At 42.4% G+C, this 25,000-nt stretch overlaps 1 protein-coding gene across 1 annotated transcript in view; it reads right to left on the bottom strand.

Moving 5' to 3' along the window:
* Nucleotides 1–25,000, bottom strand: part of EXD2 (exonuclease 3'-5' domain containing 2) — a 630,247-nt gene that overhangs the window by 457,611 nt on the left and 147,636 nt on the right. The window contains exon 4 of the mRNA XM_044073504.1: nucleotides 6,096–6,222. Coding sequence (XP_043929439.1) covers nucleotides 6,096–6,222 — 127 coding nt within the window. The remainder of the gene's footprint in view (nucleotides 1–6,095; nucleotides 6,223–25,000) is intronic.

Genomic DNA, 25,000 nt, shown 5'->3' with positions numbered 1-25,000 from the left:
ACTGGTGCCAGGCATTTTGTGAAGACCCTGGGTGCAGTAGATAAGCCAAAGGGCAGTGCAGAAAATTGGTAATGCATTGAGCCAGCTATGAATCTGAGGAATCTTCTGCAAGATTGTCTGATTGGGACATGCAGGTATGCCTCTTTGAGGTCCAAATTAACTAGCCAAGCCTTCTTGCCCAGCATGGGTAGAAGTTGCCGCAGTGTCAACATTTTGAATTTTGGGACATCCAGGAAAGTATTTAGAATTGACAGGTCCAGTATTGGTCTCCAGGCTTTGTCCTTTCTGGGTACCAAGAAAAGTAGAGTAAAATCCTTGCCCCTGTTGTTGCTGTGGTACTTTTTGAATAACTCTCATGTCCATGAGAGCATAAATTTGTTTTTGTGCCTCTGCCCATTGATTTTGTGGCAGGTCTGGCATACCTTTTGACCTTGGAAGGATGTGAAAGTGGAACCTGTAAGCCTGAGAAACAATTTTTAGTACTCATTTGTCCTGGGTGATCATGTGCCAATGTTGTGAGAAAAGTGCTAGTTTTCCCCCCAAGGGTGCTGCCAAAAGGTAGGTGCTTGGCATTTGTAGAGGGAGGTCATTGGGACGGTTTCCTATAAGGTTGTGATTTGTCTTATCCGCCTTTGAGGGTTGAAACACCCCATTGTTTTGATCTGTATGAGCCTTGGGGCTGAGATCTGCCTCTTTGTGGCCTGTGACACTGGAAAGGACCAATTTTTAGAAGGCCAGTTCCTGCTAAATCTAGGTGGCTGAACCTGTAAGAAAATCCTTTACTGTCTGCACTGATTTTGCTTTATCCTCCATTTTCTTTAACACCTCTTCTGCCTTAACACCAAACAAAGTATCATGCTGTAATGGAGCATCCAACAATTTTGCTTTAACATGATCAGGTAAACTTTGTTCTTTTAACCAAGCATGCCTTCGAATGACAGAACCTGTAACTGCGGCTCTGCAAGAAGCCTCTAATGAATCAAAACCACATTGCAAAGTATGCTTTCCCACTTATTCAGCTGCATGCAATAAATCCTGCATTTCCTTATTGTCAGGACATTCTGAGCTTGTAAGCATTTTCAGTTTTAGCAAAGACATTAGGTATTGTTGATATTTAAGCATGTGAAACTGGCAGTTTAAAGCCCTTACAGCTAAAGTAGCAGACGTGTAAACTTTTTTCCCCCATGTATCCAGTGCTCTAGAATCCCTATCAGAGGGAACAGGGTTTTTTGCAGTGGAAGCCTTGACCCCTTTGGGACCCTGAGAAATTGTTTCTGGGTCAGCAGCAGGGTTTTATAAAAAAATTTCTGAGAGTCTGGGACCCTGTAGTACCTATCTGGCTTGACTGGTGCATGGGGTAAAGAATCAGGAGACAAACTGGATTCAGAAAAAAATCAACAATATCTAGTACGGGGGGATAACAAGGGGCCTGTGCTGAGGCAGTAAAAGAAAGTCTCTGAGCCTTTTCTTGGATTGAATAATCCTGGCTCTCCCAATGGAAATGCTCCCTCATGGTGTGCAAGGTTTCCCCAAAAGAGTAATCCTCAGGAGGAGAGGCTGAACGGATAGATTCTTCAGCGTCAGAGTCCTCATTGGGAGGAAGAGAATATCCCTGTTCTGAAGAGGAATCAGAGGAAACAGAAACCTGGTCGGAGGAGTCATAATCAGTGTCTTGCCTAGGCCTTTTATCAGGAGGGGGATGGGAACCCCTGATCAAAGTAATTAGGTCCTCGGCCATTTTAAGCATCTGTTTCTTTGGCATGGATGACTGTCCAGGAGAATGCTGTACTTGTTTTTTTTTGTCTTTAATGGTGTTTTAGACTTTGCCTTGGCTGTTGAAGTGGACTTGATAGTAAGCTGTGTAGGTCCGAAAACACCCTCAGAAGCAGATGCCTGCTCAGCTGCTCCGGACCCATCTGAGGGAAAAGTTTCCATAGGCCCAACACCTTGAGTTTCCAGTGGCCTAGTTGTCTCCATGTGGAAGTCGGAGGCAGCCTGTGCCTCTGAGGTAGCGGGTGTCAGGGGCTGCAAAAGCGCCTCACTGAGAACTGGCAACTGGCCTAGAAGAGGCTTTGTCTGTTTTGGACCTCAGATGCCTGTCCTTTTCTTTGTCTTTGCATTTATGAATTCCGGTCGTCGGATGTTCCGACGGCATTATGTAGTTAAACCTTAGGCCAAAGTAATGTAAAGCAAAATCAAACCAACGCTTAATAGTGCGTTGGTTGAATCTAGCACAAAACCGACAACTAGCAACGTCGTGGTCAAGGCCTAGGCAAGGAATACAGTAAGAGTGAAAAACCTCATGAGGTATTTGCTTCCCACAAAAAATACAATTGTTAACTTTTACTGACATCGGTCTGGAGCAAGAAAAAGTTTCCCCAATGGGGTACTTAGCTTTATTGAAGACTTCGGTTCAGAACTTCAATTTCGAAAATCTCAGGAGTCGGCCGACTGACACTTGCGAACTGCTTTTGCTTCGGGCACCGCGAGGCAAGAAAGACTGAAGAAAATGGCGTTGGCTGCATCTTATATACCCCTGGCGCACTGACATCAGGGAAGAGGCGACAGCAACAGACGCTAGACTGGGACTTTGGAATTCAGGCCGACTGTGGGCAGCCTGCCAGCAGGATAACCCAAGTGTAATGACTGCAACAGTGAAACACGATGAACATCTAAGGTTGATCAGCATCAAACATTCGCCCTTTACAAGTTACGGACTCAGAATTCTGAACAGAGTGGCTGGAACCCCCCCCCGCCCCCAATGCACAAATAGCCTAGTACCAACCTATGGGCCCTAGGGCCTATACAAGCCTAGCCATAACAATTCCCTGGCTACTTCTTCCCATAGTATTTGCTTCCCTGGAACCCTGTCTAGCAGGGTGACTGAAGTGATCCCCGGGGTGAATTTCCCATCTCCCATGCAATCATCAATGTTCCTTTTGAAGAGGCCAAGAAGCGCTCTGCTTGACATGCATGGGCAAGTCTATTTCAGAGTCTGGGGAGTCTCTGGGTCAGGAACTTATCCCTCCAGCATGTTTTGTTCATTGTGATAAGGTTTAGATCCCTGGAGCGTGCGTCTCTGAGGGAATGGGATTTCTTTAAATGTAGCATGCCCAACAGCTTTGGGTTTGACATGGCCTTGTATGTTAAGCAGAGATGGTCTCTGAGCAGACGATATGCGACAGAGTATAGTTTAAGTCTTTTTAGACAGTCGGCATAGGGCATTAGGCCTGTAATTCTTTTAGTGAGGTATTTCTGCGGCCTTTCCAGTTGTTGCAGATGTCGAGAGGTACATACCAAACGGGGCGTTGTATTCTATAATGGGTCTAATAAGGGATGAGTACAGTGTGACAATGACCTCCTTTTTCCTGTATGAAAAGCCCTTAGTGATGGTGTGCCACACAGAAAGATTTCCTGACTTTTGTGGCGACTTGGGTATCGAAGGTGAGACCACTGTCCACCTGGTACCAAAGTCTCTTATCACACTTTGTGTTTAGTGTACTGCCACCTATGTGGTAATTCATGGGTACATGTTTTTTTCCCAAAGGGGATAACTATACATTTCTTGGCATTGAGCTTGAGCCCATGGCTCTGGCACCAAGCATCTGTTTCTGTAAGGCCCTTTTGTAGAATATCCACATCATTTAGGTATTCAATAATGGCTCCCAGTTTGCCGTCATCCGCAAACTTTGTTAGCCAGAGTCCCTTAGCATTGGCCTGTACTTCAGAAAAGTAGATGCCAAACAAGAGCAGTCCCAGGACTGAACCTTGAGGTACTCCACTTGTCTGGAGTTGGATTTGGAGTCAGCTACTTTTACAGTGTAGGTTCTGACAGTAAGCCAGTTGGCAACCCATCGAGTGACGTACGGATTAATGCCCAGCTTACTAAGTTAACTAATGATTCCAGAGTGGGGGATGGTGTCGAAGACCTTGGCGAGGTCCAGACAGGCTGTGTGGACCACCTTACCCTTGTCCTCAGTTCTGGAGACTTATTTGAAGAAATCAGGTTCAGGAGACGAGATCAGTCTTGCTCGAACCCAAACTGCGTGGGGTCCAGTGTTTGAAGGTCGCCAATGTCTTTGTTTTTAAGTTCCATGATAATACGTTCCATGGTCTTTCAGATCAGGCTCATCAGACTGATGGGGTGGTAGTTCCCAGGATCCAAGGTGGATCCCCCCTTGTGGAGTGGGATAACTGCAGCTGTGCGCCACTTAGTGGGCACGAAGCCGGAGGTGAGGCTATGATTAAACATGACACTTAGGTGAGGTGCCAGTTCATGTAGTACACAGCCTAGGATGTCATCTGGTTAGCTTTGGAGAGTGCGATTTTTACCTGCGGGACCATTACCAAAATTTGGCAATCTTTCGGTATTCAGATGGGTCCTTTAGGGGGTGAGGGGGGGTGAAGTTTGCACTGAATCGATCTGCCAGGATATTGGCAATATCCTTGGGATCAGTGTATTTAATGCTATTCTGTTGTAGCTCAGAGCAGATCTGAGCATTGCCATTTAGACTATTGACATAGCTATAGAATGCCTTGTGGTTGTCTTTGGAATCTTTGGCAATTTTATTTTTGTAACTAGCTTTGTAGGATTTTGAGGCATCTCAGCTTCTTACTGAGGCTGATAAGCGTGTTTTTTTGCATCTTGGGATTTTCCTCTTTTCTGCAACAGTTTCTTCCTTTTGTTGCAAAGTCTGTTTATGGCAAGGAACTATCAGATTGGCTTCTTTTTTTTGGAGGAAAGCATATTGGTTCTATTGAGGATGGCACGATTCATGCACGAGTGGATGTGCTCGTACAGTGCCTTAGTGTAGGATTCAGCAGTCGAACTTTCAGTTCCCGTCTGCATGGGTGTCATGACGTTTGCCACTTCTGACTCGAGTAGCATGAAGTTGACTTTGGACAAGTTTTTTACGGAGGTTTCCTTACTGGAGGGTGGGGGTGGGATGTGGATGTCAAGAGTGATTAGCTTATGGTCAGACCTGACACCAACGTGGGGGTGACCATAGGTGTGGAGCATCGATTTTCCATGTTGGTAATGACCAGGTCTAGGAAATTGTAGCCCCTGGTGGGACTAAGGACTAGCTGATCCAGGGTGTTGGAATTTATGAATTCCAAGAACCGTTGGGCAAAGGTGTTGGTATACGAGTTTTCCAGGTTAATGGCAGGGTTGTTAAAAATCACCCAGTATTAGGATGTTTGGTTGTATCTTAATATTTTCCAGTATGTTTAAAATATGATTACAATGCACATAACCTTTTGCTGCAAGGATATGGCAAGTAGACCAAAGGAGGACAAAAGATTTAAGATTGAGGTGAGAGACACAGTGGATATTTTCCAATGTTAAAAAAGCACTCTGCAATGAGTTTAAGTATGACCTTTGTCCTGAATTCTTATTCATACATCAATTTTTGTAGCATGAGAACAGTGTTTGGGGGAAGAGGGAAAAGTACTTTTTTTTTTCTAAAAAACTGGCCTTCCAGGATGAAGAGTAGAAGTCTATATGCCATGCTGCACGTCAAGGGAAGGAATGGTGGTGCAAAGCAGCAAAGCTTCTACAGCTTACATGTGTCTGATAAATGCATTTTATTTCAACTAGGTTGGTCCCACTAGGTGGCATTTAAACAATTAGTGGAAATTTTAGTAAAGCACTCTCTCTGTCCTTTCTGCCATGGGATCTTTAACATCCACCTAAGCTACCCTTAACTCTGGCAGATGGGCATCTTGGTTTAAATTTTTTAGCCAAAGGGCAATGTCCTTAGGAGTGTGATACCTTCTCACGCTGCAATGCGATGACAGTAATGAACATGACTCCAAGCAATTGTTACTGAAACAAAAGGCTGCAGCCTTCTTGTCTTCCCTGCATTAAAGAGTTTGCAACTAGTTAAGCTGCCTTCTACAATCAGCAAACTAGAACAAAACGAATACAAGTTACATCAGGTGCGTCATACATCACTCAAGTTAAAGGTTATAATCCCAGTGACACAACCTGGGCAATTAAGGCTAGCAAATTTGGCAGTATATCACAAATTAAAACAGATATTTCCATGGGAAAAGTAAAACCACATTTTACAACCTTGTATCCCGGAAATTACCTGATCATTGCTGAGTTCTTCTGCTTCCCAGTTACTACAACGTAGCCGTAGGGACTTGTCAAGTGAAAGGTTCAAGATATCCTGAGCTAGTGACTTCAAACCAAGGCCACGGTGAATGGAATTTCGCCTAAATATTTTCAGAAAGAAAAAAATTGCTGAAATTTGGAAACAAGAGATTTTTCTCATTTGAAAAGACGGACAAGTGTGGGTGATAAGTAAATCTTTTTATTCTTACATAATGCAAACAAAGAATTTTACTGTGAGAACAAGTTTTATTCAATTGCTTTACTACCATATGAATAACAAATAGAAACAAGTGGATAAAGAAAAACTAAAGATTTTTATACACTATTTTTAAATAAAAAGGCACAAGTATGTAGCCTGTGTTACTTTGCACAGAAAAGCAGTGTACATCGACAAGCATTAAACTAGAACAAGTATGAATTTGTATTTGTATGGACTAGTTAGCTACATTAGAAAGGAATACTTCAAAGAACTCATGAAGCTTATGGAAATATCTTCCTTTTCAAGAGGCTGTCCAAGAAAATGTAAACAATTGCGCCAATTTCTGTAAGAAACATTGTGGCAGAACAACTCCACAGTGGCAAGACAATGAGAACAAAGTCACATGATACTGATAAGGTGTTATGGTCAACAAGGTTTTAAAATCTGTGCAGCAAGCAGGAGAAGTTTTACTTCACTTATAAACTATGGCAGTGGCCTCTATTTTCAGGGAAAGGTAAGGAACAGTGTGTTCCAAACACAGGAATCAATCTTTGACATCCAAAAACTATGACCATATCCTGCCAAAGATAAAATAGCACATTATGTAGCCTTTGGCAGATCTGATCGCGGATAACATTTTACATTTCACTGATCAGTCATTATTGAATACAATGCTGCATTCTGTAACTTTCAAACAAGCCAGGTAAAAGGACGCAAGAAGTTACAATAACATGCAAAAGAAAAATCAGACATGGAAAAAAGTATTTAAAAGGCTTCAGGAAATTACCTTTAGTATGTCTCTTCTTGGTTACGTAAAGATGACTCACTGCCTGGTCTGCAAGGTAATGTCTAAGTTCTATTCGAAAAAAATGTGTCCAGAATACTGCTGGAGGAGCTACATTAGACTGGGAAGTGCAGTTGTGCAAGCAAACTTACCATAACAGTAGATGTTAAACTGATCACTGCTGCAGTAGCCTAAGCTATATGGGTTATACCCTGCCATGGATACAACAGCCAGCCAGGTTCAAAAGCTGACCAACAGCTCAAGCTAAGCTGACTAAAAGACAGGTTTGGGCACCAACCTCTTCAGAGCTTTCCTGTCAACAAGAGAGGGAGGCTGAGCCCTGGAAGGACAATGCTAGGAAGAACAAAAAATAAATGACCACACCCTGGCATAAAGCAAACCACCAAGAAATAAGGGGGATGGAGGGAGGGAGTGGCAACAGTGATCACTCAAAATATCTACTCTTATGGCAAGCTTACTTACACAAATGTACTATGTTCTTCATTTTGATCACTGCTGCAGAACCCAAAATGATACAGGTAGACTGCCACAGATTACAAATTTAGGGAGGTGGAAGGAGAGGCCAGGAGCCCCTGGAGAATGAGCTGCTGCTTCTAGAATATTTCTAGAATCCAACCCTTCCCCAAAAGCCAGAGATGAAGCCAAGGCCCTGGTAGAGTGGGTCTAGACTATGCCTGGATGGAACAGTTTTGCTGTGGCGAGTATAACAAAATGCAATGGCCTTAGACAATCATTTAGAAATAGTGTTTTCCTTTCTCATTACCTTCACAAGAAATGTATAACTGATCAGAATATCTGAAAGATTTACTTCTGTCAAAAAGAGTACTTGAATGGTCTGTGGTTATTTATAGAGTACACTTCCCTCTAAGTTTTAGGCTCAGGAAATAAACAGGGAGATGACAGTTTAGTATAAAGTAAACAAACACAGCTATAGATATACAGGAAGGATTAGTTCTCCAAGAAACCCAGTCACTGGAAAATGAAATTGCATTGACTCACCACATGAGCTTGCAACTTGTATACTCTTTTTGAAGAGGTCAGAGCAATCAGTAAAACTATTTTCTATGTTAAGAAGCTCGAGTCAGCCAGGTTACTAGATTCAAATCTTGCAACTATTAGCTTCTCCAACACAAAAGATTCCAGGGAGGGGTCACCGGTTTTTTTGGAAAAAAAATTTTGACATGAAAATGCATTGAAAGACGATCCATGGGCAGACATGCTGAAATGGCTGATAAATGAACATTGACAGAATTAAGAAAGGGCACAGGCAGTAACTCAAATACTGTAAAACCAGGGAACAAATAGTACTAAATGGGTGATTTTGTTTATGTTGTTGGCACCAACTAGAAAACCTTTTCCATTTGCCAACATAGGATTTTCAACTAGCAGGCTTTCTTGCCTCTTAGTACCTGCTGTACATCCTCAGTAAACAGTTGCTTAAAGGGAATTAAGATCCATCATTCAGGCAGTCAAATGAAGTTGATTGTTGTTTAGGTATATCAAACATCCCTGCTCTTGTGTGAGCAGATCCAGTTTGTGAGACAGCTTGTGGTAATTGCCCCTGGCCATTTCAAAAAGAATGGAGAACCACAGTTGCCTGGGATAGAAGAGAACCATCACAATGACCATGACGAGTCCTTCTGAATCTTCAAAAGTACCCTGGATATTATTGGAAAGGGTGGAAAAGCACACTGGAAATATTACTGTCCACGGGAAAGAAAAGGCATCCATCTTCCAGGCGTTCTTGCATGGAGTTCTGTAGAAGAATCTTGCCAGCTGATTCTACCGCCTCTTTGAACAGCATTCTACTTGAAGAGTTCCCCACAGATGGATCAAATCTTGGAAGACACCCCTATCTAGTTTCCATTTGCAAGGGTCAGCCCTTGCACTGCTCAGCTTATTTGTCACACAGTTTTGCTCTGATGGAATGTAGGTTGCCTGTATAGTAAGTCTGTGCCGTGAAATCATTTTGCAAGATAACATGGTTACTTCACAGACGGGGTACGACCTGGCTCAGTCTGGCTTGCTGATGTACCACATGACTCGGGTATTGTCTCTAACAACTTGAAGACATCCAAAGGACCAAAGACTATTCAGAAAGATGGGGCAAGTTTCTCTTGTGTGTGTGCGCTTTCATATGTCCTTGGTGTCCTATACACCTTGCACTTGTATTCTTACTGAAACTGCTCCCCAAGCAAAGTCTGAGGCATCTGTGGTGACTGCCTGCTTTGGAACAGGGAGACAGAAGGGGAGACCTAGATTTAGGGATATCTGTCGCCTCCAACAACTCATTTCTCTTCCAGCAAGCCCCAACACTAGACCTGTTAAGACAAGGGGCACTGGTGCTGGACCAGACAGACTTCACATGAAAAAGATACAGTGGTATCTGGAGTGCTGCCAGGGGTATCATGAGAAATCAGAAGCCACGAGACCCAAAATCCTGAGGTATTCCCTTGCAGTGATCAAAGTCTAAGTGGAAAATTCTAAAAATAGATCTCGATACAACTCGATTTTTTTCCCCATGGAAGAAAAGCTCTTTGAACTGTGGTGGCTAGCTGACACCCCAAAAACAATCCTTCACAAGGAGTCAACACCAGCTTGTGTAAGAGTTCTCTTACCCATGAGAGAGAGAGACTGACACTTTGAAAAACACTCTAAAAAGGAGGTAAGAAAGTAATTAAATATGGAAAGTAATCCAAATATGGAAAAATGTAGATACCCTGTAGCCTGCAATGAGCTATAACTGGAGCTAGACACTTTGTGAACACTCTTGGTACAGTGGACAGTCCAAAGGTAAAGCAGAGAAATGATAACGTAATCCAGACACACAACCTTAAAATCTGGATTAACAGAAATGTGAATAGCATCTTTTAAATTGAATATTACAAGGAAATGAATGCAGAAGACGACTTAACTGGTTGTCAAGTGACATTATGACTTTGGGCACCTGGTTGTCAAGTGATATTATGACTTTGGGCAGCATCACAAACAGTTTTACGAAAGAAAGATCCAGAAATGGTCTCCAATCATTTTCTTTCTTTGGCACTAAAAACATCCTTGAGTAAATATCTCTCTCCAGGAAAGGGGAAACATGTTCCATCACTACCTGGGTCAGCATGAAACGAAGGACAGGCGTAGATGAAAGTCTGGCCTAGACGATGAGGAATTACCCCTGGAAAGGAGGATTTCCATCCACTGCCATCTGCAACCATGACAAATGATCTTCAAAACCCATATATCTAAAACAGTTGCCAAAGAGAAAAAAGGAGACTTTCTGAAGAGGGGCTGCCAGGGTGGGAAGGATATACTCTCTTAAAAGCCATTTTTGACTTTAGACTGTCCTTGGCTTTGGGAATTTCCAGAATTCTTCTTGGAATCTCTTGCCATTTATTCTTAAACGTCTGTTTACCAATATTTTGTTGAGATTGTTTATTTTCTTACAAAAATGAGGACAGAATCCCATAGAAAACTTGAAAAATTTGAGCTGAAAAATTAAGAAGTTTCCTGTATCAGCTTATCCCTTTCACCACACTTTTTGATCACCACTGTAGCAGTAGGGCTAAAAACAATTTCTAGCCAAAGGAGAATTTAATTTTTTTTTATAATGTTATCCGGGAGGTTTTGAGAACACATCCATAGAAGCCTCAAAACAGTACCAAAGGCCATAGCCCTGGAAGAATATCATTGCACACACACTGTATACAGTGAGAAGTGACTAACAAAAAAAATAAAATTTAAAGTAGATTTTTCTGCACAAGAGAAAACTGCAGACAGCTTTTCTCATGCTTTTACAATTAGAACAAATAGGAGTCTGACAATTCAAAATTCTGAAAAAATCAGTGTTGTACAAGCATACACTTTTCACAATACTTCTCAATCTTCCCATTCTTATCAGCAACAGTAGGAATTAAGTGTTTAGCAGCTGAAGGGTTAGCTGAAGCTAGAGCTGCTGGATAAGGTTTAAGAGGAGTGTATAAAAAAAGTACAGTTTTGTACCTACCATAAATGTAGATGTTCGAGTGTATACACTGCTGCAGTCATCACACTTGGGTTATCCTGCCATCAGGCGGTCCCGCAGTCGGCCCGAGTTCCAAAGTCTTGGTCTGGCATCGGTTGCTGTCGCTTCTTCCCTGACGTCAGTGCGCCAGGGGTATACAAGATGCAGCAGACGCCATTTTCTTTAGTTTTTCTTGCCCCAGTTGTCAGGCGCCCCCCAAAATGTAGGCAATATAAATTGCTAATAAAACATACATAAGAAAAGCAATCAAATACTTTGTTACCCGCAAATACTTCCCATAGGCAGCAAAGGGTAGAATACTAGGGTAAGTAAGAGGGGAAGGAGGGAGGGTTACCTGGACTGCAGCAGTGTATGCACTCTAACATCTACATTTATGGTAGGTACAAAACTGTACTATGTTCATCATGTTACATTGCTGCAGTCATCACAATTGGGTAGAATCCCAAAGCAGGAGGTAGGGTGGCTGGTTCTATAAGGCATTAGGGGTGGCTATAAAGCCCCACAGAACTGCAGTGGCAAAGCCAGCTCTGGATTTAGAGTAAAGAGGCAGATGGTAATGCTTGGTGAAGGTATGTACAGAACTCCAAGTTGCTGTTTCCAAAATGTCCTTGGGTAGGTACTCCTCTGAGGTAGGCAGTTGAAGTGGCTGTTGCCCTGGTGGAATGAGACCTAATGTTGTTAGGTGTAGTTTTCCCATGTGTATAGCAGAAACATATGCAATGGCCCATCCATTTTGAAATGGTCTGTTTTGAAATGGCTTTTCCCTATGTTCCTGCAGCATATGATACAAATAATTGTTCAGTTTTTCCCGAAAGCTTTAGTTTTGTCCAAGTAGAAGAGTAACTACCTGTGTATGTCCAGGGAATGCAGTAGTCTCTCCCCTTTATTCTGTGGATTTGGTTAAAAAGTTGGCAAGTGAATAGTTTGGTTTAGAGCCACACTTGATACCACCTTTGGCATAAAAGTAGGGTTTGTTCTTAAAGACACCCTGCCTTGGTGGAATATGATGAAAGGTTTCACTGCCATTAGTGCCTGTAATTCCGAAATTCTTCGTGCTGAGGTTATTGCCAGGAGCAGGGCAGTTTTCCAAGAGACATATTTTAAGTCTACTGAGTTGGCTGGCTCAAAAGGAGGTAAAGTTAATTTCTCCAAGACAAAGTTGAGGTCCCAAGTTGGAGTTGGTGCTCTACGGGGCGGTCTTATGTTTTTAGCCCCTCTGAGGTACTGTTTTACCAAAGGATGAGAAAAAATTAGTGGATCTCTGCTGTAATTAGCAGAGATGGCAGATGCATGGATCTTAATGGATGAAAAGGAGAGGCCCTTGTCCAGCATCTCAGTCAAGTATTGTAGTATCTGAGGAGTATTTGGGACAAGAGGGTCAAGGTTGTGAACCTGGTTCCAGGCACAGAATCTCTTGCATTTATCCGAATAGGCTTTCCTGGTACTAGGCCTTCTGGCCTCCAGAATGACATCCATAACAGCTCTGGAGAGAGGCATTGTTTGCTTGACTAAGGAATCTTCCATGCAGCCAGGTTTAAAGTCTTGAGCTGGCCATGAAGTATCTGATTGTTTTGCTGAGTGAGAAGTGAGATTTGAGGTAAAATCCATGGTGATCCTTGTGGTAAGTTCTTTAAGATTGGGTACCAGTGCTGGCGTGGCCAGTCTGGGGCAATCAGGATCATCTTTGGCCTTTCTTGTCTGGCTTTTATGAGTACCTTTGAAAGGAGAGGCAGTGGTGGGAAAGCGTATACTTGTAGGTTTTTCCAGCTGAATGAGAGGGCATCCACTTTCCATGCTTGTGGGTAGTAAGTCCTTCTGCAGAATTTCTGTAGCTGGCAATTCATTGGGGATGCGAACAGATCTATGTCTGGGCTCCACCATTTCTGTATTATCATCCTGAATATTTGTGGATGTAATTTCCACTCGTGCGGATCCATGATGTTTCTGCTTAAGTCGTCTGCCAGTGTGTTTTTCTCTCTTGGCAGGAACTGTGCTTGCAGATGAACTTGATAGGCTATAGCTGTGTTCCACAAGGTCATGGCTTGTCTGCATAGGGGATATGAATGCGTGCCCCCTTGTTTGTTTATGTACCACATAACTGTGGTGTTGTCTGTCTTTAGAAGTAGTTGTCCTGGATGCAGAAGGTCCTTGAAAGCTATAAGTGCATCTTGTACAGCTAGCATCTCTTTTTGATTGATGTGAAGATGCCTTTGTTCTGTGGGCTACTTGCCCCGAATACATTTTCCTGCCATGTGTGCTCCCCAGGCGTAATCCGAAGCATCTTTTGTCAGTGTTTGCCTGGCTGTGGGTCAAGTGAAAGGCTGTCCCTTGTTGAGGTGACAGGCTTGAGCCCACCATCAAAACTCCTGTTGAAGGCAAGGAATAAGTGGTATTACTGTTTCCAAACTGTGACAGTGTTGAGACCAGATACTCTTTAGGTACCATTGTAGTTTCCTCATATGCAGTTTTGCATATGGAATTAGTAGTGTGCAAGATGCCATGTAACCCAAGTCTGCAGAATTTTTCTTGCAGGGAGTTGAGTTTTTGTTGCCATCAAATGGAAATATTGAGTCAGTTTTTCTTGCTTGTCTGGCGTGAGATAAGCCATCTGGGCTGTTGTATTTAAGCTGGCACCCAGGAATATTATCTCTTGTGAGGGCACTAGTTTTGATTTCTTTTCATTTACTGTGTACCCTAGGCAAATTAGCATTCTTTTTACAAACGCCAGATGCTTTAGAAGAATGTCTTTGCTCTCTGCTTGAATAAGGCAGTTGTCCAAATATGTGTAAATTTGAATTCCTTTTTGTCTGCAAAATGTAATAACTGGTGCCAGGCATTTTGTAAAGACCTTGGGCGCAGTAGATAAGCCAAAGGGCAGTGCAAAGAATTGGTAGTGCATTGAACCTGCTAAGAATATGAGGTATCTTCTGCAATTTTATCTGATAGGAACATGCAGGTATGCCTTCTTGGGGTCCAATGTTACGAGCCAAGCTTTCTTGCCCAGCATGGGAAGAAGCTGCTGTAGTGTCAACATTTTGAATTTTGGAACATCCAGGTAAGTATTTAGAGAAGAAAGATCCAGAATGGGCCTCCAGGCTTTGGCCTTTCTGGGCACCAGAAAGTGTTGAGTAAAATCCTTGTCCTTGCTCCTGTGTTGGTACCTTTTGAATAGCTCTCATGTCCATGAGTGCTGTAATTTGCCTTTGAGCCTCTGCCCATTGATTTGGTGGCAGATTTGGCATTCCTTTTAACCTTGGCAGAGTGTGAAAGTGGAATCTGTAACCTTGAGACACAATATTGAGAACCCATTTGTCCTGGGTGATTAGTTGCCAGTTGCGACTGAAAAGTGCCAGTTTTCCCCCCAAGGGGGCTGCCAAGAGAGAGATGTTTGGCAGCTGTAGTGGGAAGTCATTGGGTCTGCTTTTTATAAGGTTGAGGCCTGTCTTCCCCTTCTTTCTGGGTTGAAGCACCCCATTGTCGAGGCCTGCAAGTACCTTGTGGTTGACCTCTGCCTCTTGGATGTCTGTATCTTCCCCTTTGAGGTTTGTCTGAAACTGGAAAGGACCAATTCTTTGTTGGCCAATTTCTGCTAAATCGAGGAGGCTGAATCTGTAAGAAATCCTTCACCATTTGCATAGATTTTGCTTTATCCTCCATTTTCTTTAATACCTCTTCTGCCTTAACTCCAACTAAAACATCCTGCTGCAAAGGTGCATCCAATAATTTTGCTTTAACATGATCTGGTAAGGTCTGTTCTTTTAACCAAGCATGTCTTCTAATGATGAACCCTGTAACTGCTGCTCTACAGGAGGCCTCTAAGGAATCAAAACCACATTGCAAAGTATGTTTTCCCACTTGTTCAGCTGCATGCAATAAATCCTGCATTTCCTTATCTTTAGGAAGATCTGAATTTGGAAGCATTTTTTGTTTCAACTGAGACATCAAATATTGCTGATATTTAAGCATGTGAAACGGGCAATTTAGTGCTCTCATTGCTAAAGTTGCAGATGTGTATACTTTCTTTCCCCATCTGTCTAATGCCCTGGAATCTGTCAGAGGGGACTATATTTTTTGCTATAGAGGCCTTTACCCCTTTGGGACCCTGGGAAATAGTTTCAGGGTCAGCAACAGGGCTTTTATAAAGGAATTTGTGAGAGTCAGGGACTCCGTAATATCTGTCTGGCTTAACTGGAGCTGGAGGTAAAGAATCTGGATTTAAGCTGGATTCAGCATACACATCATCCACAATATCCAACACTGGCAGAATAGCAAGGGGTCCGTGTTGAGGTAATAAACGGAAATCTCTAAGCCTTTTCTTGGATTCTGAGTAATCCTGGCCCTCCCAATGGAAATGCTCCCGCACGGTATATAAGGTTTTCCCAAAGGAGTAGTCCTCTGGTGGAGAGGCTAAAGGAATGGACTCCTCAGCATCTGAATCCTCATAAGGGGGTAGAGAGTATCCTTGGTCTGAGGATAAATCGGAGGAGATGGACACATGGTCGGATGAGTCAGTCTGCATCCTGTCTAGGCCATTTATTGGGAGGAGGGTGGGACCCCCTGATCAGAATAATTAGGTCTTCGGCCATTTTAAGCATCTATTTCTTAGGCATGGAGGCCTGTGCTGGTGAATGCTGAAGTTGTTTCTTTGTTTTAGATTTAGCAGAAGATGTAATGGTTAACTGAGTAGGCCTGAAAATACCCTGTGAAGCTGCGGGTTGTTCAGCTACTCTGGAGCCCTCTGAAGGGTTAGTCTCAGTAGGTCTCAAGTCTGGTGTATCCGAAGGCCCAGCCATCTCCACGTGGGAGTCAGAGGTGGCTTGTGGTTCTAAAGAAGCGGTCGTCAGGGGCTGCAAAGGCACCTCGCTGAAAACCGGAGAACTGGCGACTGGCCTAGAAGAGGCTTCGTCAGTTTTGGCCCTCGGATGCCTGTCCTTGTCTTTGTGCTTTTTGTGTATTCCGGTCGTCTGTAGTTCCGACGGCATGGTGTAATTCAATATTGTGCCAAAATAATATCGGGCAAAATCAAACAGACGTTTAATAGTGTGCTTGTTAAACCTAGCACAAAACAGACAACCAGTGACATTGGTCTGGGCCTAGGCATGGGATACAATAGGAATGGAAATCCTTAGGAGATATTTGCTTCCCACAAGAAATAAAATTATTAACTTTTACTGACATCAGTCTGAGGCAAGAAAAAGTTTCCCCAATGGGGTACTTGGCTTTGTAGAAGACAGAATGAAAATCTCAGGAGTCGGCCAACCGGCACTTGTGAACTGCTTTTGCATCGGGCACTGCGCGGCAAGAAAGACTGAAGAAAATGGTGTCGGCTGCATCTTATATACCCCTGGTGCACTGATGTCGTGGAAGAAGCGACAGCAACGGACGCCGGACCAAGACTTTGGAACTCGGGCCGAATGCGGGACTGCCTGACGGCAGGATAACCCAAGTGTGATGACTGCAGCAGTGTAACACGATGAACATCTTAAATACTAAGAACTTTACACGTCACATCTGATTTTTTTTTTTTTTATATAGAGGCAACCTGCTGACTGTCAGGAAAACTGCAGTCAGTAACATCCTTCAAAGCTGAGAGGACTGGAAAAACAGATAACTTCCTCTAGGAGGTTCAAAGGGTACAGATCAGTACAAGAAGAACTGAGACAGTTTGAGAATAATTAACACTGGAACACCTTTTCTTTTCATGGCATTCTTATGGTTACACAAAATACCTTACTGTCAACAGCTATAAAAACTAAAGCCTTTTCTGGCATCTATAAAAGATTACCATCAGGAAAGGCAACTTGATGGCCAGAGTCAACTTCTACAATTTATGACATTTAAAACAATTTTAATGATTCTGATAAAAACATTAAAAGTAATCTGTAGCAAGATTCAAAATGTAAACACCCCTCAATATGCCCCACAATTCTGAGAATTTTGAAGGATGAAAAGGAAGCAACAGTATCTGATCTAACCTGCTCAGCCTGCTACCCCAATAACCTTCAGGAGGAAAAGTAATGCAAAAGATGAATGGCTGGATGCATATGAACACACCTTCCCAGAGACCTGTGCCTTTGCAACTATTACCTTACTGCTCAAAGGTGGACCTAGGCAACTCAAAGAGTCCTACTGACCCCTTCAACTTTGTCTCTCAACAATCCTACAGTAAAGCAAAGTTTCAACGCAAGGTGAGCAACATCTAGTTTCACGAAAGGTTATAGCAGCACTACTAACCAGCTTGCTTTCACTGAGCACGTGTAGACTCCAGTCTATGATTTACATACAAGTGCTGTCTATATTCACTTAAAGGACTCCTTGCCACATAACGGACCCCTTAATGAGCTGGTGTCACCTGTAGTTAACCTGAAAACAATTCAGTGGTTTCTGGATTATCTGGGAGAAAGGACTTGCAGGGTAGAAAAGGAGCTGTGAAGTACTCCCTGTCACCCCATCCCCACCTATTACAATCATAAGTCTCACAGAGATCCATACTGGCTCTTTTCTCTCTCTGATATTTAGTGACACCATCTCACTGCCATTGTCTACAATCGGTGTATTAATGTATGGTGACCTGGTACTCCCAAATTCTGATGACACTGGTAACAGTGAAAAAGGTCTTTCCAGAGGCACATCGCTGGTATTCTTACAGTTAAGAAAGGCAGCGCCTTACTGTCAACTTCCCAGAAAGTAAAGCCATGCACTTCAGAATGCAAAACGGGGCCCATTAATTGTGATCAATGACCTATTTTGCCATGGACGGAAGCTGCATCTAATAGAATGTGCCCCTGTTTATGTTGGGAAAAGGTTTACATGGGACTTTTACTGAGCATATCTGTACGGCTTCTCAGACTACAGCATTACTGCAGCTCAGTTCTCTAACTGCTAAAAGTAGCTTTGCCATTAAGAAAGGAGGTTCATATTTCTATTCTGAAGTATGGTCCAAGTCTTTTGCACAGCCAGCTGACACACAAGTCCTCCAACTGGCACTAAAGTGTTCTATAGGTTCATAAGTACAAGGCTAGTTGCTCTTGCAAACCATTTTAAACCTAACCAATTTCCCTTTTGGTGCTTGAACTAACCCATCCCATTTGGTGCTAGACTGGCCTTACTTGTCCCACAGTAAATAATTATATATTATCCCCAAGAAGAATAACTGGGATTACACCATAGACAATTTGAGAGGACTTATGCACAAGATCAAGCATTTGGGAGCTGCCTCTGTTCATTTGCTGTACAAGGTGCAGTCCTGGGGTAAATATTCTACTGTATCACCAACAAGAGAGATGCACAAGGGTACACTGCCTTATCATACATTACAAATTTAAACTGCCATCAGCTTCTTTAAAGTGGTACAATTAAGCCACTCTTCTCCCCCTTCCACAGGGAACTTTTACTTCATCTCATTTAGCCAATGAGCACTATTGGATATTCCTTAAAAATTAACAGCATTACCTTCTCAACAAGTGGTCCAAATACACAGAAGTCTTTCTATTCTGAAACTACAACCATACAAATCCTTTTTTCATGGTATTCTTATTGTTACACAAAATACCTCGCTGTCAACTTCAAAGACTAGTATTTTTAGATGTAGAAAGCAGATTACTGTCGGGAAAGTCAACTTGATGTCCACAGAGTTCAACTTCCACCATTTATAACGGGCAATATAAAGAAGCAATTTTAAGGATTCAGAAGGACATGCAGAGCAGTCTGTATTAAGATCCAAAACAAAGTTCCTCACAACCACCACCTGCTGGTGTCTTGTTAATGGTATATATATCCCACCTCATAAAAATACCTCTGCCTCATACCTTAACTTCTTCAAAGACACTTGTTCTTTTTGTTTTGCATCTGTATGCGCTGTGTACACGTTTCATTAGCACTATAATGTGCAGGACTGCCCCCCCCCCCCAAAAAAAAAAAACAAAAAAAAACAGGTGAGTTGGTGTCAGCTGCCCATTTCCACTTGTGTCCGGGTTACAGAAAAATCCCAGACTGTGTGGGACTTCACTTTTCTGTGCCAAGCCATGAAGCTAGCAGCATGGCTTTTGAGCTTAGCCTTGATTAATTTTACATACAGTATGATGCTGTGCAAATAAGTTTAAGGTGCCCCTTAACTGCACGAAACAGACAGTTTACAGTTCAACATATTAAATTTCATTCTACCAGACGTGAAAGACCAGATACTGTCATCTTTCAAGCATGAAGCACCCATATTACATATACTAATTCCGGGTTTGCTATATTTTGGCATGTAGCAATAATCAGAGTACTGTAGCTGGTGACTTAGACGTTCATCTGTTCCAGGTATCTCAGCTGTGAGAAGTCAAGTTTTCAATGGGTCCCCATTAAAACACGATCAACCAAGCTTCAACAAGTTGGCTTCACTGCCACCCAGGTTTAAATGTTATGCTCCTACATTCAGAAATTATATCTACTACCCAGGGGCAAAAGCCAAATAAATCTAAACGACTGCTATACATTACCCAACAGATCTACGTGTACCAAATTCTCTCAAAAGTAGCAAATGGACAATAAATGTCTCACTTCAACACAGTCATCTGGACCTAGTTTGTCTTGTCTGCCGTAAAGACTTCAGCTTATCCAAGAGCCCCGGCAATTTCCTCTAGTTAATCATACTGCACATGAAACTAGTTATGACATTCATCTTTTGCATTTTCTGGGTCTCCAAAAGTTTTTTGATCGTCTGCCTTGACATCAGCTGAAAGTATTCATAGTGATTCAGTGTGGAAGAATTTTTTATATATGCTGCTTCTTCAATGGCACATTCTTTACTCTGTTTCACTCACGGATATCTGTTGTGCACATTTTTTATGCAAAGAAAGTATCTGTTCTCTTTCTGATGTTCATTGTGTTGCACCTTTCTGTAGCCATACCTCAATCAATATATTGTGCAATGAATTGCAAACAGTTTATGTACGTACATACACACACCTCACAAGCATCACAAAGACTACTAGGCCACCTTGACTAATAACTCCAAGACCCTTCTACTCTGAGGTCAGCTGACTTCATACATTCCTGTCCCCAGTCTCGCATCTTCCACATGGGGATTGTAAAGGCTTGTGTAAAGCTCTGTGAATGTGTTCTGCAAATTCGGCTTCAGTAAATGCACTGCATGTGTGATAAGATGCTGTCTTACACAAGCATTTACTGAAACTCTCTGAAGTACAGGTGGTTTTATCAATTGCTGCTCATGGAAGATGTGACTTTTGTCCTTAACGCTAGATTATGTGGACTGTAACCATGTACATTATCCACAGAGTTCTTCACCATTACCGTCCAGCAGTGGGCACTTTCTCCAATCATGTCCTACTTTGTTTCATCTGCTCTGGGGGAAAACAATCTGGGAAAATGTTAATGTGCTTTCAAATTACGCTCCTTGAAAAATAAACTAGCTATATTAGAGTTTTACCAAATTAGTATACATAACTGGTCAAATCAGAAGTAAAATAGGTTGCATTGTTGTTACATTTTCAGCAAAAATGTAAAATGTGAAAAATGTATAAAATGGTACATAATCTAGCATTTGCTACTAAAAGTGCACTGCTTTAAACAGGTTACTGAAACTTGCCTCCACCCACACATATATGCAACTGCAGAAACAGGAAGGCCATCTTCTAAAAGTCACAAGAAATCATATTTGAGGACTTGAAAGGGACAGTACAGTTTGTGTTGAGAACTTACCATAACTGCAGACTTCCAAAAGTGTTCACTGCTGCAGTAGTGTTAACATCTGTGGACTTCTGCTGCAGATGGCTGATGGCAAGAATGTCTTCCAGAGTTTTCCACCTTTGATCCTACAGGCTGGGCAGATGTCCTCCCACACTGACAAGAGCATGTGTGTTTACAAGGGGTGTCCATCTAGACCATGTTTAGCGGTTTCTTGCCCCTGTCAGCTCCAGGGGTCCAGGCTGAGGCAAAAATAAACTGTCCAGGTAACATAGCCCCCCCCCTTCCCTTCCCAATACTGTCAGTCTAACCTGAAGGACCTCTAAAGCTCCTTCTGGAGATACAAGGTTAATGGAGGAACAGGACTAATTCATAAAGGTAACAAAAAGAGGGAAAGCTAAGTGATGTGGTAGCCACCTCATCCCCAAGATGGAAAGGGAAAGAAACTGAGCCAGGGAAATAACATATACAATCATGGTAAATCCTTAAATAACTATTATGTTCATCATACTTTTCCTTGTTGCAATAGTGATAACACTTGGGAAGATTTGAAGAGTGAACAGCTGGCCTGAGAAGTGTGGTTAGTACCGCCTTGGTAATTCCTGCTCCAGCTCTAGAGGTAAATGTCCAAGTTATGCCTGGAAAAGATGCAGACAAATGACCACACTTACAAGATGGCCTGGGTCCTGACCCCTCTTTGGAAGGCAGTAGTTGCTGTGGTGACTTGTAGAAACAGTCTTATGGAAAGAAAAGGAAATCCAAAGACATATGTGATAAATGTTCAGTTTAGAGATGGTCTCATTTCCCAAGTTTTTGCAAAGGGTATTAACAGCTGGACCAATGTCCTCTCTACTCTACTCCTTTCAAGGCAAAATTTGAGTCACATGTGCAAAAATAGATGTGTCAAGATCCTCTCCCTCTTCTTTGGGGTAGAATGAAGCTCAGGCTGGATAATGGCCTGGTTTAGAGAACTGTCTGCCATCTCATTAAGCATGAAGGTAGCAAGGAGAGAGAGAGACTCCTTGGTTCCTGTGAAAGAGGAGGGTTGTTTACACATAACAGCCTGCAGTTAAAAGTATCCTTCTGACAGACAATGACCACTAAAAAGGCAATTTTCTGTGCAAATCTGAAGGGTGCATAGGCAGTTGGCTCAAAAGGTAATAAAGTTCATTTCTCCATCACACAAAAGTGAGATCTCGTGGGGGACCTTATCCGAAGCTCACTGGGAAAGTAAGACCCACTTTAAAAGGATACAAAGGGGAATCCAAAGTCGGGCAGGCCGAGATTGCACATGTGTACCTTTTACTGAGGTACAAGATGGTCTTGATTTGGAAAAGTAATAGCTATTTCAGGATCATGGACTGTGAAATCTGGTTAAGGTTCAGACCCACTCTCCAGCACCAAAGGGAGAATATTTTTCCATTTTGACAGGTACGATTCCTACCCTGCCTTAAGCTAGAAACTTGAAAGATATGAGATGACAGCTAATGAACAAAGTGGTCAGCCTTAAAGCATTCTGGGATGGGATTATGAGCAATCTTTACGCTGGTTCACATGCTGAGAAAGTAGAATAGGCTCCATCATCCTCAGCAGGGGGGACAAACTAATGAAATGACAACCTAAAGGGAGCCAAGAGTAGTATTTGACCAATCTCTCTGTATTCCATATTAGAGAGAATATGGACTGAAGGAACAGGCCTGCCAAATTTATGCCCGGGTCCCTCTGGTTGTTGTCTTGCTGCAACATTTTTTTCAGCCATATGTTTTCCAGGGAAACAAAAAGGTCCATTTCTGACAAATCTACCCATGGGCCAAATCCAGAAATATATCCCCTTCAACACCCATTTATTATAAGGGTTTACAGCCGTTCTGCTCATATGCTCTGTCAGAATGTCTGGGTACACCCCAGAGTCCAGGGCTGAGTACCACCATAACTTGCAAAGCAGATATTAGCAAGCATCCCCCTCCCACCCAAAAAATGTATGTACCACACCATGGTAGTACTATGAAGACAAGCAGGATCCTTGGCTGCCAAAATGTTTGAAATTCTCATCATTTATTCATTACTGATTTGCTTTAACCTCTGAAATTTGTCTCACATGTCAGCCATGCCAGGAGAAGTATGGCAGGGGATGCAGTAAATAACTGTCATTTGTATGTCAAACTTATTTGTACAGGTGCTTGTGATTTATTTGTGAGGTTTGCTTCTCAGAAATGTGTCAACAGTGCACCCTGCTGGAATGAAAAGAAATGTACATGTATTACTGTAATTGAATTAAATATATACGTTTTAATACAGGATACTGAGACAGCAGAGGTTAACCAGCTAGCTTACTTTAAAAAAAAAGAGAAATGTAAACTAGCTGTTACGCCATTAAAACGGCAACCCACAGTGCTGAAGAGGACTGCAGATGGTGGGTCTGGAAGAAGCCCTTGTTCATTAGTTCAGTGAAAAGACAGGAAGCCCCAGGCACAGCCATACACATTCAGGTGTGTATTTCAGCCATCTATGCTAAATTCCTGTGTCAGCTTCAAAGGGGGATACTGTGAGAACCTAGAGTCAGGTGACCATGAGGTCATTCTGCAAGCCATCTTGGATATTATATATTTTTACAGGAAGCAATCAGAGTATTGAGTATACTGTTTTGGGGAACCTGACTAGAAAAGACTGTTGACACATTTCATTGTGCCTTGCTCTATCAAGTTTTTAGGGAAGAGTCATTCTCCTATATTCAATCAGGAATATAGTGAAGCTTACTTTAGTGATTGTTTTTCTTTATTTGTAAGAGTCTGTCCAGTAGTGTTATTTTCGATATTTCCTGTGATTTGAACTCTGTGGTTTACTGCAAATATATATTTTGTATTTTCTTGCTTTTTTATTAAATATATTTAACCGTTTCATTGTAGCTGGCCCTTTTTAGAAATTATTTAAGCTTTGAGAGTATTTGCACACTTTTGCTGATAACTCTGGCCACTTCTAAAAGCCTTGCTGTTTGATCAATATTACCATTCACATTGATAACTTCACTCAGCATAATTGGATAACCTATTAAGAGGCTTACAGTAACAGACTGGAGGCAGTGAATCCACCTTAGTGTCTGGACAAGGTTGGTAGAATAGGTAATGTGCCAGCCTCTCTCAAGCAGGTGTGTGTGTGTGTGTGTGTGTGTGTGTGTGTGCGCACATGTAAAAATGAAATCTGAGTGTGTGTCAGCTGCTTGGGGCAGAGAGACAGCACTGCGTTCACAGTGCCAGTGGGGAGCCTTATTGGGGACCTGGAGAGAGGCAGAGACACACACCCAGACACCAGTCTGTGTATGTGCCACATGTGCTCTTAAGGGAAATTGTGCTTGATGCAGAGATCTGCATCTGGAAATACTGTGTATCCATTTCTATACCAAGTGCATGTCCCTCTCCAGTGTCAGTGGTGATGTTCAGGTTCCTTGATTACTGGCGCAGCATGGGGATGTTAACTTGTATTCAACAAGACAGTTTTTTCTTCATACAGGTAGTGGGGGGGGGGTGGAATCTGCAATGAGTGGGCCATGCTAGCAATATTTGTTCCTTGGGCACTGAGTTTTCCAATGTGAAGACTTGCCAGGGAGATCATTAGAACTGAAGAGGTTATATATCCCAGTGTTTCACATAACTCCCTAGCACAGGAATATCAAATTGCTACAGAGGAGAAGTCGCAGATCAAGAATAGCACCTTCTCAGAGGAGAAAGGTCTTCTTGCATGCAGTATCCAGAAAAATTCCACTAAGAGACTAATCAGGGGGAGGTGGGCATTAGTTTGGATGGTCAGGTTCAAAGAAAAGCAGTAATCCAGGTAACAGTAAATGAGACGTCCCTTAGTTTTGTAATAGGAAATTACTGCAGCCAGGTGCTTTGTTATAGCCTTTGACACAACAGAGAAAAAGGGGAAAGAAAGTAAAGTGGTAGTAAACACTACCTGCTTTAACTTCAAGGTACTGTTTTATCTGTCCTGGCTATAGGTAGTGTGTTAGTGGGACTCTTTCAAGTTAATGGCAACCATGCAGGTTTGAGATAAGAGGAGAGGCAAAGGGCCTTCAAGGTTAGAATATTTAAATTCCAGCATTTTTTAGATTCTCGTTTAGCCTTGATGCAGTTTAAAATTGACCCCATGGGCCATCTTTTCTTGGGACTT

The sequence above is a fragment of the Protopterus annectens genome, chromosome 6.part0 (genome assembly GCF_019279795.1).
Source record: "Protopterus annectens isolate FY-2018-M chromosome 6.part0, PAN1.0, whole genome shotgun sequence".
NCBI lineage: Eukaryota > Metazoa > Chordata > Ceratodontiformes > Protopteridae > Protopterus > Protopterus annectens.
Note: the sequence above shows the minus strand (reverse complement) of the source record. Positions and strands in the feature narration are given on the sequence as shown.